General features: G+C 42.1%; 1 protein-coding gene across 15 annotated transcripts in view; it reads left to right on the top strand.

The window, feature by feature from the left end:
- Window positions 1–20,067, top strand: part of ptprsa (protein tyrosine phosphatase receptor type Sa) — a 236,381-nt gene that overhangs the window by 167,051 nt on the left and 49,263 nt on the right. For 9 of the 15 annotated variants that reach the window (XM_053238028.1, XM_053238026.1, XM_053238027.1 and 6 more), the window contains 6 exons: window positions 6,074–6,394; window positions 8,346–8,539; window positions 10,766–10,792; window positions 12,569–12,686; window positions 18,097–18,690; window positions 19,622–19,716. In XM_053238028.1, the coding sequence (XP_053094003.1) occupies window positions 6,074–6,394; window positions 8,346–8,539; window positions 10,766–10,792; window positions 12,569–12,686; window positions 18,097–18,690; window positions 19,622–19,716 (1,349 nt within the window). The remainder of the gene's footprint in view (window positions 1–6,073; window positions 6,395–8,345; window positions 8,540–10,765; window positions 10,793–12,568; window positions 12,687–18,096; window positions 18,691–19,621; window positions 19,717–20,067) is intronic. The other 6 variants (XM_053238038.1, XM_053238036.1, XM_053238039.1 and 3 more) reach the window with 2 other exon arrangements.

The following is a 20,067-nucleotide window of genomic DNA, read 5'->3' as shown; positions in this document are numbered from 1 at the left end:
ATTATTTAGTTTAATGGATTCTTGCGCCTTCTTGCGAGGGTGGTACCACTGGCTGTTGCTCCATAGTTTTTTTCCTGTTTTTCTCTGCTGCTGTTTGTGCTTTTCAGTTTTTCTAAATGCGAAACCAACAAATCAATATTGTCACCTGTTTTCTTCCCCCTTCTTTTCATTCACCAACAGCTAGTGCACCTTTTCTCGCTTGCGACCAAAATGCACAAAATGTCATTGACTCCAGTGTGTGCCATGGCTTTCCGCTGCGTCTGCTCCCTCTCACTGAGTCGGACTGAAGTCCTCATGGTTGGCGGCCGCCGAACCCCTGCTGCTAGGCAGCGTGCATATCAGGAAGACCAGTGAATTATTCAAAACCTCCAGCTAAAAATACACACTCAATACCTGACTTCATGATTTAGAGTAGATACCCAATCTAAGTGATCAAATATTCAGTTCTTGTTACACATGTTTAATACGGCCCGAGAGCCAGTCTCTTGTGTGGTGTTTGGCTGCCTGTGGCTTCAGAGTTGTCAGCATGAATTAGCCAAAATTTAAAACAAAAATGAAGAACAGCAAAAGAAAGCCATGGCAGCAGGAGCCAGCAGTGTTTAAAACATTTTCTGTTTCCACCAGTGGGGTGTGTGTGGTGAAGCAAAAAGCCACAGCAGATACACACGCAGTAAAAGCTTGAACATTAGAGAGCACAGGCTGCATGCAGCACTCCTCACTTGCCTGACGGGGGTGCTATAGGGATCCTGTTAACACTTGCCTTCCCTGAACACTGGCCTGGCCAGGACAGGCATGACTAACCTGTGTGTGTCCACCTTCCCCATCTCAATATGTGTCTGTGCTTCAGTGTTTTTTTTTTGTTTGTTTGTTTTTCTGTTTGTTTGTTTGTTTGTTTGTTTTTATGTGGTCTTTATATATCTTCATCACAACATACATGTGTGATATATGTATATATATATAGATATATTTATATGTTTCATATATTTGTTTCCTGCTAAAATGAAACCAAAGCTTCCATTTGTATGGCTCAGTGTCACTTGGGTTTTCTTTATTTCTTTCAGTGCCAGTTAAAGAGACTTTGGAGAGATATTAGTTTGCTTTTTCCCTTTTTTTTTTTTTTTCATTGTTGCTGTTCCAGTGTATGATTTTTTATGAGACACATATGGTTCACTTCACAAGAGAAGACAGCTTTAAGTGAGTTCCCTTGCCCGAAACTGGGTTTTCTTTTCCCTTTTTGCCACAACAGTCAGCAACCTCAGCCCCCTCCAACTTCCCCAGCACAGCATGTAGCATTCTCAAAGAAAATCCATTAAACTAAAGGTGAGAGTAAGTATCTCTGGGGGACAGTTTTAGCCTTCTGCTTGGGACTGTGGTGCTCTGGAGGCCTCCGCTCTGGCCTATGATGCCTTTCATGGCCGTGCAGATGGACGATTTGGCTCTCAGAGAGCCCTCGCTCAAGCAGAAAAGCAAAATAAAAAGATGGAGTCACTGTGAGAGAGGTCAGGAAGGTGACAGTCGAACAGTCAGTCCTGTACAAAACAGCATCCAAAACACACAAACAAATCATTCTAGTGTGAGTTCCTCAGAGGTAAGTGCTCGCTGTTTGGAAGAAGTCCACTCTGCCGCTGCACTTCATGTCCTTTTGATGTCAATGTTAACATTTTACTAGCCTAAAACTAGCTGATTTATTGTAAAATCCAGTGTTCAGTGTTACAGTTTTGCATCTCTCAATCTCAGCATTTTGACCACGTGTACGAATTTGTTGTGTTTTTGTAGCATCTTTAAAAATGTACTTCTACATCCAAAATGTGTCACCAGGAGGGTGTTGTGCCAGTATGCAAACCTTGAAATTATTCTTCAGAGACTGTTGCAAGGGGCATCTGGAGATGTTTTTTTTTTTTTTTTTATCCTTTTAAGCTGCTTTCGTTTTTGTCTCTGAACAGTCACCCTAGGACCACATAGCCCGTTTATTGTGTGACAGATGACCCGTATTCCTGTAGTTGGACGTGTGACCTGTCTTTCATAAATCACTGTGGTAAACCCACGAAGCTCGATAACAAGGAACGCAGGCCTGAGGGAAATCACTTCTCCCTCCACATGCTTCCGGTTGTCCACGTGTCACACGCATGGATGAAGCTCCTGCCGTTCTACCGTTTTTCTCACAATGGTTCAGATTAGAATTTAGATTGAACAGACTAGTCCTGACGGAGGTCGCCTGCAGTCCTGCGTACAGCTCGGGACAAAGCTTTTCTGCTTTGCTGCTAATGGAGCGAAGAGCCAGAGGAATAAAAAGAGGTTGTCTTTTTTGAGCGCAGCCTCGATGAACGCAAAAAAAACCCTGCCAGCTGCAGAGAGATAACACAGAGAGATATAAGTCATCCTTTTTCTTTCTCATCCTTTCTCTCTTTCTCTCTCTGCTAGATATAGTTCCAATTACCTCAAAGCAGCACTGCAGCTTTTCATTACACACACAACGCATCAGAACACTCACCACACACATCACCGTAATGAGACAACGCCTTGATTACTAGTACACGCTCAAGACTAAACAGCCATTAAGGTTAAAGCCTCCTGTTCATTCCCATGCTCAGCGTGCAAACCTCATTTCAAGTCAAAGCGGCAGCGTGGATTTCTTCCGAAACACGAGGAAGCAGGGTAAATCTTGTGTATTGTGTATCTTTTCCTCTGTGGTGCAGTGTACAATTTAAAGATTGTCAAGTCGGAGTACAGTGTGTATCTGAAGGCCATCGTTGTAGGCTGCTATGAGTCTGCAGTAACAAAGCAAAGACCCCACTGACAGGCAAAGAGTACTTTTTCACCCCCACACATCCCCCAAACCAAAGCATTCAATACAGCTTATCATCAAAATAGTCTAGTTTATTGTTATTCATACACACCTAAAAGGCTAATTGCGTTCTCTTGAAGAGAGGGGGATGTGATGTGATTCCTGGGGGTTAGAGAGATAGACACTCCTAAGCCGGTCAGAAGGGCGACCAGAACGTTGGCCTTCTGGAAAAAATGTTCAGACAGTGGCGTTCACATTCAGACCTGCTCATGGAGGGTCCACACACTGAGATCCTGAGACCCTGCTCCTGATAACTCTCCTGATATCTCTGCACTTTGGGGGTTAGATACAGATAAATGGCAACAGACAAGAATCCTATTTCACATCATTTCAATTCCAATCAGCTATAGGGCATCATGCATGGTTACACCCAAGGATTATATCACAAAGCTTCTAGAGGCCATCACAGTGCCATCACTCATATCATAATGGCACATTCGAAATCCTTCATGTTTAACCAAAAAAGCAGTTTAGCCTCTCAGCTTAATTGCAGTAGGTTTTCAAATGTACTGGAATAATTTTGTTAGTCCATCTATTTGACATAATTTCTTAATGACAGTTGATGAACAGATGTTTTTATTAATAAAAGAACGACATTTGTACCCCAAATCCTGCAAAATCCATAAAATTAGATGTGATTATGCAATAATCTGAATTATAGTCTAAATTAATAATGATAATAATAATAATAATAATAACAATAATGATGATGATGATGTTTTACTTGCATGAATTGCATGTGGGTTCAGGACTTCTTAATACATAAACCATGGGTGATACAAAGTGTGACTCTGTTTATATGAGAAAGTAAATAATTATTGACATTTATCATGATCCCATTCCTGTCACCAATAGGTATAACAATTATTTTGGCAAAAAATGTATTTCAATACTTACAAGGTGACTAAAAGTATGCCATGGGAGCATATACCTGGGATTTCTTACAGAAATGCATAAATATTATGACAAGATATGGCAGAGGGAAACAATGCGGTAAAGCTGTACAAGGTAAACTAATTTGTGAAAAATAAAGTAACTGAAGCAACTGAGCTCCTTATGTAACATAAGGCATTAACAGAAGAAGCGCCACAAATGGCCACAAATTCACTTTTAACTCAGATTTTAATCAGAACTTATCCATGAACAAAACCAAGCTTGACAGACTGTAGCAAATAACGAAGTATGTAGGAAAAAAAAAAATAGTTGACATTGACATTTAGATCAGTGAAACGGGATTCTGTCTGTCAGACAGTGGGATTTGGAGGATATAGATGAGGGTGGGAATATGAATAGATGGAGGAGAACAAAAAGCCAGTGTCTCTCTCTCAGCCATGTGGACCCTCAACATAGTGTAAGCAGTGTAGAGTACTGTACAGTCCTAGCTAAAGCACTGGGACAATTCTCCCCCTCTGAGCACCACAAATCAAGCCAAAGCTCAAATCTTTACATCTAAAGTCTGGACATGCCTCGAATATACCGCAAATCAATCCGGCTGCGGTCCCCTGTGCACTGATCCGGCATTCGGCTGAGAGGTTTTGTAAAGAAGGGGAGAGTTGATACCCGCCGGCTCAGGGAATATTGCTTCCTTGTAGTTGGGTGCTTGTGGTAAGAAAGTCTTTAAAAAAAAAAAAAAAAAAGTAGAGTTTATTTGATGGAGGCCAGGTACGTATTATGTAAAGGAAAACAACGTTGCTGTTTTTTTGATGGTCTTATTTTCAGTTTGAAGCCCAGCAGCTTTCCATCTACCTTATGAGTTGACATTTTGGATCGTAGTGTTTTTTTGTTTTGTTTTTTCAGTTATTTATTTTGCAGAGGAATTAATTTTCCTGTAATCCCCTAGTCGCATTTGAATTAATTTAAGATTTTTTTTTTTTTTTTGCAGAAGGTGTTCTGTTTGAAATTCCAATCATGTTGTCTCTTGATTTGTTTTCTGCAAAATGCCCTTATCATTTGTTTGTCCTTTGAGTTGAACACGTTCCTTCACAAACAGAAATAACTGTCACTTTGATAATTAGCTGGGCTCCTTTTTTGCAATGCAAGAAAGTATGTTTGGCAGAAACACCAGCACATAGCCTTGCAATGCAAAATACACTTAGCACATTAACCGGCCACTGCAGGTGGGCTGATGAGGTTGGAGCCTATCATCTCCGTTCTGTCAGAGATCACAGGCTGTGGGACTTAATAAGATTACCACAGAGTTATCCTATCGATTCAGAACCTCATACATGTAGTCTTTGTAATATAAACCACAAACAGCACACATTCATTCAGACACTGATAAACCAGGACACAACTTTCCTCAGGGCCAGATAAGATCTTGCCTTGTATCAAGTGATCACAGTCTAATGTGAAAGGTAATAAGCAGGGATGCATCGATACCAATACTGGTATCAGGGATCCGTTCTTATTTACTTGTACTCATAAAACTTGCTTTGATTATTATCATTATTCGATACCACATGATAATGTGCAATGCAAGCCTAGCGTACACTGTCAGTTCGGTATGCTGTTGATGATCAGCCATTATCAGTCCTTAATAACGAGATATTCTGACGTAATTAAAATATATTTTACTCACAGCTGTACAGAAGCGTTTTTCCGAATTGAAACAAAATCCGCTCTTCTCCACTGCAGCCCTACTTGCTCAATTCAAGCTAAATCATATAGCTAGGTCATGCATTTTAGAAAGAGCGAGCCTGTTAGCCTAAGTGCATGGACGCTGGAGAAACATAAACAGAGCTAAATAAAATGTCCCTAATTGATTAATACTAAATAGGTTACGCTTTTCCGTATTGGTATGGATAAGCACCAAAGCCCATGTGCTTGTATTTGATCTGAAAAAATGGTATTGATCCATCCCGAGCAATTACAGTATGATGTGTAGGACAGTCACTCTCTGCTCTATCCGTTACTCAGCGCCTCAGCTGTGAGGTGGTAAATATTTCGGGTCGAACCATAGCCCTGTGGTCTAGCAACCTTTTAAAAATGAGCCCAGTTTCATATTTCATTATTATGCATGTCATGTTACATTCCTCTTCTGTTCCCATTTGCATTTGCCCTTTGAATCAGTTGATTCTTCCTCCTTTTTTTGCCTTATGTTTGGTGCTGTCGTGGCTTGTTTTTTCAGTTTGGTTTGTTCCCTTTTATCATTTTCTTTTTCTCTTTCCCATCTTTTCGTTTTTTGTTTCCCCTCCCTCCCTCCTTACCCTCCCCTCCCTGCCTGCGCAGAGCCTTCCGCCCCCCCTCAGGAGGTTAAATGCTCCAGCCCTAGCTCCACGTCTCTGCTGGTAAGTTGGCACCCCCCGCATTCTGAGAGCCAGAATGGCCCGCTGGTCGGGTACATAGTGCGCTATGCAGTGGCGGGGGGCGGAGCTGGGGTCGGGGTCGGAGCTGAGACCACGGATGAGCTGCAGGCACCAGCCACCTCCACCGAGATAACGCTGCAGCGACTGGAAAAGTGGACGCCGTACCGTGTGAGCGTGGCTGCAGCCACCGCTGTGGGCCCGGGACCGGAGAGTGTAGCACTCACGTGCCGCACTGACGAGGACGGTACGAACCCTGCACCATCTTTAGCTAACCTTGTTGTTGGAGTATCGATTTATGGAAATGAGTGGTTCTATAATATCGAATATGCAAGTTCCCACCATTACACTTCTGTAAGTGAAGGATACTTGGTAGCCTTATCTAGTTTGTACTCACAGTAATGAAGTCTAATTAGAGGCAGTTTAAATTCCACCAAAACTACTGCACAGCACAATGGCAAGCCGTAACAGCTCTTCTCAAGTCAATTAGTGGAACAGTGGGTTCCAAACAAAAACGCTGCTTTTACCCACCCTCGTTTTATTTCTCCCTCTTTCTTGGAGTCACTGAGGCAGACAGGCAACTTATGAGCTCTGAAATGATCTTCAGCCAGCTGCTGGTTGTAAGAAATTGTGCCCGACATCCCTAGCGACAGCAGTGCTCCATGCTGAGTGACAGCTGGAGTTCAGGGGACAAGCTGCTAATCGATACACAATGCCCAGCAGTTCCGCCACCCTGCCTGGCGCACACACACACACACACACACACACACACACATGCTCAGTGATGGATGTGAGAGCGTGTGTGTGTTGGGGAGACTGAACTGGGGTTCCCAGCATGGATAGAGCAACTCTGGCAGGTCAGATGGGGAGCACTGGGCCCTCCAGGGTTCCTTTAGTTTGTTTTGCAACAAAGGAGTGAAAATTCCGGCATCACGGAGTGAGACATTTTAAAGAATAAATGCATGTATTTGAAACAATCTGCTAAATACTAGCGGCAGACAATATGGCAGGAAGATCATATCACAATACGTGATTACATAAAATGTATAGCAGTATTTATGTTTGCTAACAAAGAGCCAGCACATCAGTAGTACCAAGTTATCATTGATATTTTTAGGTAATGTTTACAAAAATATCTATTCAAGGAGGGGAAAAAGGGGGGAAATTAAACAGCTGGCCAAAGTCCAATTTAAGATTGAACTAATTCTATTTTACTGCGAGTATCACAATAGTTATATTGTGTTTTGTCATATCATTATATGAATATTATACAATTTCATCATTACCGCGTATACACTTCCACTTCTTACCCCCTCCTCCTTTTCCCCCCCAAAGTAAATACAAAATGAGTGTTTTATTGACAGTGCCGAGAACCTTTCCGCTCCTGAGAGCGATACACAATAAAGGCGCCATTTAAACGCCAAGGCTTCATATAAACAGATTTTTCATTAGCTCTCGGATCGGAGGCTGCGGGGCGACGGGAGGCAGACAGTAGATTGTTCAGCTGGGAGCGGAGAACAGTGATAAAGCAGGAGCAGCTTGAGTATGAGTAAAGGCAAGAGATTTGATTTCAAAGTCCCTTAAGTCTGTAAGTGCATTTGAGACTTGTTTCACCTAATCGGATGGTAGTCGCGCTGAAGGCAGCAGGAAAGCATTTCTGCGAGACGGCGGTGTCAGTAGCCTGTAGGTGGATGACTCCATCATAATAACAGCAGTCAGTGGGAAAAAAAAAAACAATAGCACACAGAATTGATCTGTTTTGTCTCTGCCTTGAGGCAGCTTCTCTGCATTTGTCCCTTTGTCTGCTGAGGGATTGTGCTGCGGTGTTTCACATAACAATATGCAGAATGTAGTTAACAGGATTCTAACTCAAATATAAACAGGATTTTAACTCAAATGTTACCAGGAGTGTAGCTCAAACATAACCAAGATTTTACCTCAAAACCAGGATTTTAATCAGGATTCTAACTCACATTTAACCAGGATTCTAATTTAAATGTGACCAGCATTGTAACTCAAAAAAAACCAGGGTTCTAAACTCATGTAAAGACAGAATTCTAACTTAAATAAAACTGAGATTTTAACTCAAATAAAACCAGGATTCTAAACTCATATAAAAACAGAATTCTAACTTAAATAAAACTGAGATTTTAACTCAAATAAAACCAGGATTCTAACTCTGTGTGTTTTTCCTGTAGTTCCTGGTGCACCCCCTCGACGGGTGGAGGTGGAGGTGATCAACTCCACTGCACTGAAGGTGATGTGGCGCTCGCTGTTGCCCGGGCGACAGCACGGCCAGATCCGTGGTTACCAGGTGCACTATGTACGGGTGGAGAACGGCGAAGCACGTGGGCTCCCGCTCATCAAGGATGTAATGTTGGCTGACGCCCAGGTACACACTCTTCACACTGCTCACACACTTCATATGGCTCAGACAGTGCTCAAACATTGCTCACACTGTTCACAGGCTTCTCATACACTCTGAAACTCCACACATACAGTACTGTGCAGAAGTCTTTTTCTACGTAAAAAAAAAAAATACTATAAAGAGCAGTAAACAGTAATAAATGAAACAAAGGCAATATTTGGTGTGACGATCCTTCACTTTAAAAAAAAATAGTAGTCTCAGGTACAGTGTGTGCAGTTTTATAAGGAAATGAGCTGTAAGTGTTACTGAGCATCTTGCAGAAGCAGCCACAGTTCTTCTGGAGACTTTGACTATCACACTTTCTTCTTATTTTTGCAACAAAACCCAGCAGCCTTCATTATGTTTTTTGTCTGAAAAGTGTTTCTTACATAATCTGCTGCTTTCTTTACTGACATACAAATATTTTTCTGTAACATTTAATTTTGTGCTGGAAAACTAATGTTTGGAAATCTAAAATGTTTTTGTACTGAATCAATAATGTCATTAGAATAAAAGTCATAGAATAAAAATCTATAACAAAGTTTGTACTTAAAAAAAAATAGGGTGTCTTTTGACTTTTGCACAGTACTCTACTTTTTTTCACACTGCTCACACACTACAAATACACTCCACCTACACTCCTCACAGTGATCACACACTCCTTACACACTTCACTTACACTCCAAAAACGCATCTTACACTGTTCACACACACATTATACATTTATAGTGCAATCCTCAAACACACCTCACACGTTCTCCATTTGAGAAATGAAAAATGGTTTAAAAAGCTTCAAGGTAGTATTTCAGTGTCTTTTTCTCTTCTTAGTCTCTGACAGTGTTATCCCGTAAGTACTAAAGTGTGGAGCAATCTTTGGTCAATTTTATTCATAAACCTTGTTTTAACATGTTGTCCTAATCAATTTAAGCTAAACACAAACCAAAAAAAAAACCTTCAATAAAAAATAATAAAATACACACATGACAAGCTCAATATACAATAAAAAGCAGGAGAGTATAAAAGTATGTGAAGTGTATAACAGAAAATACAATAAAAATTCACACGAAAAGAAATGTGTTAATGCAGCAGGTCAACTAAAAATGAAACGGACAAATCTCGAAAGTTGTTAAAAAGCTGAAACACATTTGGTGTTTAAAGTTGTTTTGTTTTATAACGTTACCTACAAATATGGACAAAAGCATGTTGAAGTTGTAGCCCATCTTGAAGTTGAACCACTTTCCTTTTCAGAAGTTTGGCGTCACTGCACCAGTAACAGACTCTGTAACGAGGCGTGACCTAAAAGTTGTAAAGTTGATTATGAAATTAGAAGTTGTAAAGTTAATAAGACAAAAAAGCTTTTCATGTTTTCATGTGCTGACACTGGAGACTCCTTCCCTAAGTGTTCAATAAACGTCTCCTCACAGAAAATGAAGATATGTTTTGTCTTTGATAAATAACAACATGTTCTGTTTATTATTAGGCTTTGATTATGTAAAGTATCTCCCATACAAGCCTCTGACTGGTTGCTATAGAAACAATAGCATATTAGAATTGGAGTTACAGCTGGTAGCACTGTCAGAGCTGCTGTTATAAAAGATTCAGCTTCTGACCAGTCAGATTCGGTATCACTCAGCCAAACAATGTATTTGAGGCCATTGCAGTTTCCACAAACTAGAAAAGCAGATTTCAGACACCAAGCATGTTTTAGCTGATCAAAGAAATAGGAAAAGTTCAGTTTTTCAAACTATTCCGGGAGAATTTCTATATCTGAGAGCCCCGCTCACATACTTCTTTGAAAGAAGCCTTTGAGAAAGTTCTCTCGAAGATCCAAGCATGTGTTAATGGAACTGAACGTCCATAAGTGACTATAAATTAATGCACGCTTTATGGCTAACGCAAATCTGTAGTAGACTCACAGATGGAAAATCCAGTTGCCGGAATACATACAGAATGGACATGCAGAGTGCAGAATCCTCGAACAGAGCATAAATTATTGGCTGCTCTTATCTGTGAACTTTTTTTTCCCTCTCCCTTTACATCCCGACCTACTTTTCAAGCGTGCTTCAGAGTGCTCTCCGCTTCAGTGCCGCTCTCTTCCTCTCTGTTCATGCCTGTCTCTCTCTCTCTCACTCACTCTCTTTCTCTGTATGTCTCCTTTTCTCTTTCTGAAATTGCTTTCCCATGCGCTCTCCTCTGGGTGGGGGGAATCAGTGGGAAACGGACGATACGGCTGAATACGTGAGTACACAAACAGAAGCAGAGCATTCTGCGTGGTCGTGGAGCTGGTGGTGTTGCATCACTCCCTACCGAGGGTCACTCTCAGCTGAGATGGATTTTGATCCAGATTTGATCTGAGAGCAGTGTGTCAAGCAGCAGCGTCAGTCAGAACACACCACTGATGATGCACAGAGGGGGTGATGCAACATCAAGAGCTCATTAATGTCTGTGTGTGTGTGTGTGTGTGTGTGTTGTTGTTGTGCAGTGCAGCTCTGAAGTGTGTGAATATGAATATTGTGTCACACTGAGCTCAAGAGAGATAAACAATAATCTCTTGACCCACTAGAAGTCTTTTTTTGGTTTTCGTGTGTGTTTTTTGTGCATATGGATGCACAGTAACCCATCACTCACACATTTGCATGATTTATGTACGTTGTTTGTTCCAGCCTGTAGTCGGACCCACACTTGGCTGTCTTTCTGTTTTCCCCACACGTGCCCAGTGTTCATTTTTCCCCCTCGCCTCGTCTGTGTTCATGCATCTATATCATTTTTTCGGTACATATATAGAAAAAATGCTATAGATGATACTCGCTGATACTGATACAAATACTGAACCTTCTTAGTATTAATATTAGTACTAAGAAATCAGTGGCTTCACTGAACATTTTATTTAGTTTAGTTTGTATTCGTTGTTTTGGTGTGCTGTTAGCAATGAACTCCTCATACTGAATTTTATGTTTAAGATTTCACGCTGTTAAAACAACATCTTCAATAGAGATTGTGAGGAGATCCTGGTTGTGCAGAGCAGTGTTAGTGAGGTGCCTTGAGTTGCACCTTGAGTCACAAGCAGATTGTGGACCCTGGTGAAAGGAAGTGTGCATTTCTCAGTGCTCAGTGTTCGCAGAACTGAAGTGCTCTCGCGCACAAAAGCTTCTCTGCATGCTTGCTTCACTGCTCCATGTTCAAACATGTCACGGCATGGCAAATCACGACACCTTGCATTTCTCTTACCACATTGCAATGTAACTAAAAATAACAACGTGCATACAGTCAAGTCGCACAAGCAACTCAAATTCTCTTGCTTTTCTGCCTCAGAAGCTCCAGTGAAGGGAAACAGCCTCCTCATTACCAGCGTTCAGCCAATGTTTATTTATTCTGCATTGCTACTAATAATAAATCTAATCTAGAGAATATGGTAGGCTTGTTAGTTAGCTGATAGTGTTGTTATGGTTACACAGTTTACTTCGCGTGAGCACCAAAGGCACTCAGGTCGGCAGTTTGTCTGTAAAAAAAAATTTTTAAATGCTAGTATGAAAGCAGGCTTACAGTAATCAAATTATAAAAATAAGAGAAACCAGACAGTATTAAAAAATTTAATTTGGAAATAAAGAATGGAAAAAAAGAAAACCATCCTACACAGTTTTCGTGCCTCAGTGACAACCTACGTGAAAATAATGACCCACGCAAAGCTTGTGTGACAGATTAGCAGCCGGTCAGCAAAAAATTCATTAATCCGCCCAGCTATTTGCTCAGGCTTCTCCTGCATTAATTCTCTAATGCTCATTTTCTAGAAGGTTCACGAGACAGAGACAGCCTGAGGACTCATGGTCTTAAAGAATTTGTTTTTCTTAAGAAAATGTCTGCAGATGTTAGAGTGGGTGAAATGAAAGCTGTGGCAGCGCATACTGTCTTCCCCTCAGACGTGTAGCCGTTTTTTTTTTTTTTTTAATTTTTTTTATGACTTACACCCAAAGCACCTACAATCTCTTTCTCCTATTTTTCATGTGTTTGCTGCAGGAGATGGTGATCGGGGGCCTGCAGCCGGACACCACCTACTCCATCACAGTGGCAGCCTACACCACCAAAGGCGATGGAGCACGCAGCAAACCCAAACTGGTGGTGACCAAGGGAGCAGGTGAGTGCTAATGCAGTCATCATCTCTCTCTCTCTCACACACACACACACGAGAGTGAGAGAGAGAGAGAGAGAGAGAGAGCCCCACACGCTGCCTGCTGCCACCTCCAGCAGCCAAATGAACCCTGGGGAAAAACAAGAGACATGAACAGAATACATAACGTGCTGGAGCATGGAAAGACAGCAGTAATAACACGAGTTGTGTGATGTAGGTATTATCTGTGCTGTGTGAGCTGCTGATTACACCTGTGAGGTTTTCTTATTACAGATAAAGGAAGGGGGCGAAAAAGAAAGTGCAATATAGGTTATTGCAGTTGTTTGTTCGTGGGTAATTTGGAGGTGCTTCAGACTACAGCTGTATTTAAGAGTTTCTGAGGTGTGAAGTCAGGGCTGGGATAAAGTCAGGACCAGCATGGATCTGATGACTTTGATCCTGAATCAGTTGTGTGGCTGATTAGTAGCTGAATAACAATAAGCATCACCACAGATAAGAGGCTCTGCACTGTGCTGTATTAGTGAGATGAGTATTTCTTCTTCTGAGACTATACAGTGTGCATGTCAATACATGATGTATGACAGACAGAGAGGCCACACCCCCTTCACCGGTACGGACAGGCAGAGGGGACACATCTTTTTCACTACAGGCACAGAGGTCATGCATTTTTTGCACTCGGACTGACATCCACACAGCCACTATCTCCTTTACTAGAACTGACAGGAACACAAACCGCACCTTGTTTTTATTAGTACTGACAGCCACATAGGCCACGCCTCCTTAAATAAGACAGACACACGCAAACAGACACAGAGGCCACATCACCTTCACTAGGACTGACACACACAGATGCCACACCTTCTTTTCACTAGGATTGAAAAGCATGGATGCCATAGCTTCTTTTCACCGGGACTGACAGTCACAGAGGCCACGTCTCCTTTACTAGGACTGACAGGAATAGAGGTAACGACACTTAGTGTCCGCAGCTTCGTTTAAAAAAAATACACAGATGCCACACCTCCTTTACTGCTGCAGTATTGTAAACATTGGTGGCAGTGCGCTGATTGGAGCCAGTGAATCTTTACTTGTTTAGAGCTGAGAGCAGGAGGTCTGGGCAGCAGTGCAGGTTGCAGGTCAGAGGAGACTCTTCTTTTGCCGGTGAGACTCCTAGCTCTGCCATGATACGTCTAGAGTGTGACAGGTACGCATATCGCAAGTGTCAGTGTGTGACAGCTCCACCGCAGCTGCCCATCAGACTCATCACACACTCTCTCTCATACACACACACCTCCACGCACTCACACACACGCAGGCACTCTCACACAAACTCAGACTGATATGCCTCAGCCACACACACAGGCTCTCAAAAAGGATGCTCGTCGTCCCCCTTTCCCCCTCCTTTTCTCATTTCTGAGAGTGTGGAGAAAGAGCTTAAACAAAATAAATAAATATATGAAGCGAAAAAGAGAGGAAGCGGAAAACGGACTTAGCCCTTCTCGGGTAAAGAGCATCACAGTCTTTCATGTGACGGCAGGGCAGGGCGGCTCGGCCAATGGGCGCTCAGAGCAGGCACTCCTGGCACTTTCATGCTTCATATCGAGGGTATTGTGCTGTCAGACAACTTAAGCCTGCGCCTCACTTTTTAAATGCTCGTGGACTCTCCACGGCCTCCACCTTTAGCCTCCCGTCTGCCAATCAGAGATAGACTTCAGGGCTCCAGATGCATGCTAATCATCCAACTGGGGGCCGAGCCTGGCCCTTTGTACAGCACCATCTCAGATTTGCAGTAAAAATGGATTAGTCTGAGGGTCAGAGACAAAAAAAAAAGTGTGTGCTGTGTGTCAGAACGTATAAGATTTAATGCTAAAACAGAACACGACTTTTATTGACTCGAGGATATAAAAGATTTAAAAGTCATAAATATAAAACTTTAATAGTATTTTAAGTGCAATTCACGTCCTTATAAGAGCATACAGATAAAAAGAACAAAGTAGGAGATGTAACTATACCAGTAAACTATGTTCAACTCTTACAGTACTGTTTATGTACATTCATATGCCTTTTGTACAGTGGGATGAATTTCAATCAACTAAAATATATTTTTGACTTTATTCTTGCATAGCAAAAAAATCTGTGTCTAGTATAAACTCATGAAACTCATTCATATTACATTTTAGAATTTTCACTGCTTTGAAAATCTTTTTTGTCTTTGACTCACATATGATGTATTGAAATAGTTTGTGCTGAGAAAACTGACTTGAACATTGAGAAAACTGACCTGTCTGGGTTTATTTTGTTTTCCTGCATTTTATTCGTCATGTCCCTGATCAATCCTGATCCTGCCACACACGATGCCGTGCTTTTTTTATAGCGGATTGTGAAATCAACAAGGAGCTTTTTCAATATAAAGATTAGAGTAGTTTACAGCACCTTCATCTCCACAGCAAATGTCCCCGTATTGATCTTTTTGATGCTGCACGTTGTCCAAGAGGAAAGACATGACTATGATTGATTTGGACGCTGTTATTGATCTGAAAGCATCTAGTGGTTGATTTGAGCTCCATCTAATACTACAAACGCCAAAAACGTCAGTCTGTATGTACTTATTAATTAAACATTCACATATGACAGCAAGTGAAGGTCAAGGATTAAAGAAAAAGTCCATCCTGAAGCACAATAAATATGATTATATTGGAATATTTGTGGTGTGTTTAGAGATTCTGCTTCTAATTTGGTGGTCAATGCTGCATTTTCATTGTTCCTGTGAGAAGTTAGCAGTTTTGTGCCGCTCTGATGGCATGGAGGAACATTATTTTGCTAGCACAGTTACAGTCTTTAAACAATCTTAAGGTCAGGCTTATTTACTATTTTCCAGTGAAATTCAACATGACAATAATTAGCGATGTCGGTGCAAACGCTGGACACGGAAGTTCCAGAATGCAATGCAGCTATACAGCGCTGTTGAGACCCAACACAGCTAGTTAGCAATCTACGAAATGATGAGTGTGATGGTATTGATGATGGTATTAGCGTAAATGCTATGAATGTGGATCTGTTTGAGCAGAGTGTACAAATGAGGACGTGAGCTGGACAGACTAAAGGATTAAAGTGCCGCTGCATCACTCTCTTTAGGTAGAGATGAAGCGAGGGCTAAATACCTCTAGCACCACTGTCAGCAGGGTAGGTGAACCGCATTGTGGGTAATGTAGGAAATCATTAACCAAAGTAAAAATAGACCAAAATTTTGATGAAATAAGCTACAAACTAAAAAACTCTGAATTTCATTATGAAATGTAATGAAAACCATTATGAAATAAATCTTGGATGCCATTGAAGATCACGGTAATTATAATGATTCAGTTGCAAGTTGTTTATCATAGATTTTTCCTTTAAGAAAAGGAGTGTCCATGTTTCATTGTTTTAAACATGAGATTAAATGGAAATGTTTGCCCGCAGCATATATCTGGAATTAATACAGTACAGGAAGAAACCGACACGACAACTTCTGTAGCACAGCATAACTCACTGTGAAGCTTAGAATTAATTCCTCCATCATCAAAGAGCTTTTTTTTTTTCCTCCTTTCCTGATCACTCCTCTGTCCTCCTCCCGGCTCCGCTGGAAATGAGAAGGGCAGTTAGGGAGCTGGAAATTAGAGCGCAAGAGAGGGAGGAAATGAAAGTGAAACCCAATCCGTTCTCAATCAGCGGCTGTGTGTCAACAGCAGCCATTAATGCAGGCCATGATGGGAAACGTGCCTGGGGCCATGGAGTGAGGGATTGAGAGAGGTGCACGTTGGCGGCACACTGGGCTGAAGTGGAGTCGGCGTTTACCGCCTCAATCACGGAGACATTGACCCCCGTCGTCCTCTCCTTGCACCATATTGCACCATGTCCCTCATCACCTTCATCCCTCCCTTTCTCTCTGAGCCTCTCCAGTTCCTCTCATTTGTCCTTCTGTTGAAATGATTTGCCTCCTTTAAATATAAGCATACTTCTGTTTTTCTTATTTAAAGCCTATTTGTAATCATTTTTAATGATTTGTTATTCCTTTAATAATTATGGATTAATGAAATGTGCAGTTAGAAGCATGACACAAGTGTTTATACTCAGCACGTGTTTTATTAGGGACAATACAAAAATCATAAACAGTGTCCATAGCTGGGGTCAACGCAGCATTAAACTAGGAAGTACAACCAGGAAATAAAGAATAAAGAAGACTTTGCAACAAGAAACAGAAACAACAGGGGATAAATAACCAAACAAATCAAGGACCAGACACAGAACAGGTGTACACAATCAGATAACATACCAATAACGTGATGGGAACACATGGAGTATAAAGACTAAGCACTACCATACAGAAGAGGAATTTTAGACAAATATTAATTACTTATCTTAAACCCTTCTGAAGCACTTTGAACTCAAAATGGAAGATGCTATATAATTTTTTTGGGTAAAAAATGTTAATGGTACCACATTTTTATGCTACAAAAAGAACATTATTGGAAAAGCATAAATGTATAATTGACATTTACATGATGGACAAAAATGCTGATTTTTGCAATCAGTAAGGGGTCATACTGAACCAAGATCAATACAGCCTTTAGAAAATGAAAATCAAGATGGATAAAGATTGTTTCATAATCTCATTGTGGTACCATGAATCAAATTTGAATAAATTACAACATGTCTATGTGGCACGGTAGCATTGCCTTCTCTCAGCTCCAGGGTCTCCGGTTTGACCCTGATGTCGGGTTACTGTCTGTGCGGAGTTATTGTGGTTTCCCCGTGTCCGTGTGGGGTTCCTTGGTGCCTCAAAATGGTGCTTCTAGGTATGAATGTGTGTGCATGGTGCACTACAATGGACTGGCATCCCATCCAGGGTGTAACTTTCCACTTCGCAGCCAGTGGACAGGCTCTGGATCCACCACCACCCAGACCAGGAAAAGCGGTTACTGAAGTTAAATGAATGAATGAATGTGGTGTCTGGAGATTAATCCCTTAACCTCTGCATGTTGGTGAACCTCTGTTCTGGAAACCAGTCAGAACCAGTGCGTAAAGTCTGTTTATCTGGCTCTGTGTCTGTTTGTGTTTACACGTTAAAGAATAGTGTTTTCTTTATCAGACACAAGTAAATGAGATTGTATTCAGCACCTCCTACACCACTGGCACTAGTTTACACTCATGTTGTTTTACCAACTTGTCCATCAAAACTATGTAACTTATAGAGTTATAAATCTGGAAATCTGGCACATCTCATTAAAGCCGTTTGTTGCACTCACTCCGTCATGTTAATTATTGTTATGCAGAGGGACAGAAAATATGTGTAATTGCTAATTATTATTGCTATTCATTTTCATGCTATTATTGGTATGTAAATGTATTACACTAATGTGTTTTGTGTGTTTTTCCTCAGTGCCAGGCCCTCCCTCCCTCTGGGTCCATCAGGACTCGGAGAGCTCAGCTGTGGTACGTTGGCTCCCTCCTGAGCTTCTTGCCCCGGGTCTGGAGCTCCTTGGTTATCGCCTCCAGTTTGGCCGTAAAGATGTCCCACCACTGGCGACGCTGGAGTTTGCACCATATGAGCATGAGTTCTCTGTGTCTAACATGCACCGGGGTGCCACCTACATCTTCAAGATTTCAGCCAAGTCGCGTTCTGGTTTCGGCGAGGAGGCCAAACAGGAGCTGAGCCTTGACGAAGAGGCGCCACACGGCTACCCACAGATCAGCGACACTTCCAATATCACCTGCTGCTCAGTGCACCTCTCCTGGCTGCCTCCGGTTCTAGCCGAGCGCAACGGCGCTATCACGGAGTACACGCTTGCGTACCAGGAAGCAGGCACAGCCAGCATGCCTGTAGAGCTGCATCTGCCAGCCACCGAGCACAGCTACACATTGAACAGCCTCAAACCGGACTCTGTTTATGACGTGAAAATTCGTGCTCACACCAGCGTAGGTCCCGGGCCCTACAGCCCGACCGTCCAGTATCGCACAGTGGCCCTCGTCACAGGTAGGGCTTGTTTTTCTGTCTCTCTTTCTCCGGAAAACCAAAAAAAAACAGACACCACCACAACCCTCGCACTGAAAATCCAAGCACCTACACCGTGATTCGATTAAACTAACGCAGGGGGGACGCTCACCTCACTAACCCGAACCAAGGTAAAAGTCGAGTCAGTAAGTTAAAAGTCAGTCAGTTTTGAAAGGGAGGAACGCCGAACTCGCGAGGTAAGTGCTGAAAGGTCAGACACGCTTCTCACAGTCCCAGAACACAAGCACACATGCACACCCTCTCATTTAGCCACGCCCCCTAAGGTACGGCCAGGTAGGAGCTGAGACGAGAGTCACATCTCAGTTGTAGGCAGTGTTGATGCAGATTTGAGTTCTTTGGCTCTTTGGTTTTGTTTCTTTTTGCGCTTGTTTTTTTTTTTAAAGTTCACCCACCCTTTCCCGTCCTATTATGGTTTTGTGGCATGGAAACCCAAGATACACTCCTAACAACTGTAGGCATGCTGTGATTTGGGCTGTCCTCTTGTCCCTGCCTGACTCAGTGTGACAGTGCCAATCCAGAGGAACCCAAAAGGGGACAAAGTCTGTCTCTGGGGTTTGTGGGACTTTCTTAGCCACTCTGGGTTGGTAGGGTCCATCTGACCAGGCTGAGTCGTATGTCATGCTGTGCTCCATGGGTCTGTGTCCACCAGTTGGGAAGTGTCCTGTACTGTTTGTCCTAACACCTTTATTCACCTCCTTCACAGCGTTCACCACACACCACTTACTCGTCAGGAGCCCATCGGGAATAGAGGCTTCCAGTCTCTGTGTCTCTCTTGCTCTCTCTCTCGCTCGCTCTCTATTTCTTTGTTTTTCTCTTCATTGTCCCTTGTCATCTTGACTAAAACAGCTGTCTGTTTCTCTTTTTTCATTCCTGTCCGCATTTGTGCGGCCAGATGTTCCTAAAAACTTCACAGTTAAGTTGGTCACCAAGACAACAGTGTTGCTGGCGTGGAAGTTTTCTGACAGCCGCTTCCCATACCGCTGCATGGTGAGTGAGACTAAACCAAATCCTCAAAACAACAGTCTGAAAATGTCACGTTTATAGGCGTTTAGATCTGAATTTCTGATCACGTTGTTCTTATAAGCTGTAGAAATTCATACGTATTCAGTACTGATGAAAACACTTTTACTGTCCATTCAGTTACACTGACAGTCATCTGTGCAAATTAACCACAAGAAGAGAAACAAATTTGTATTGTAGCATTACAGTACACTGCTAAACGCTGCCTCACAACCAGCCTGAGCCTCATTACATGCTATTATATAGTTATCCATTATGTGCTAAGTGCAATCTGAGGCCCTAGTCATTATATGATAAAAGGCCAGGTGGACACAGGAT

Source organism: Pangasianodon hypophthalmus, chromosome 11 (assembly GCF_027358585.1).
Source record: "Pangasianodon hypophthalmus isolate fPanHyp1 chromosome 11, fPanHyp1.pri, whole genome shotgun sequence".
Lineage (NCBI taxonomy): Eukaryota > Metazoa > Chordata > Actinopteri > Siluriformes > Pangasiidae > Pangasianodon > Pangasianodon hypophthalmus.
This window is presented reverse-complemented; position numbering and strand designations above follow the sequence as displayed.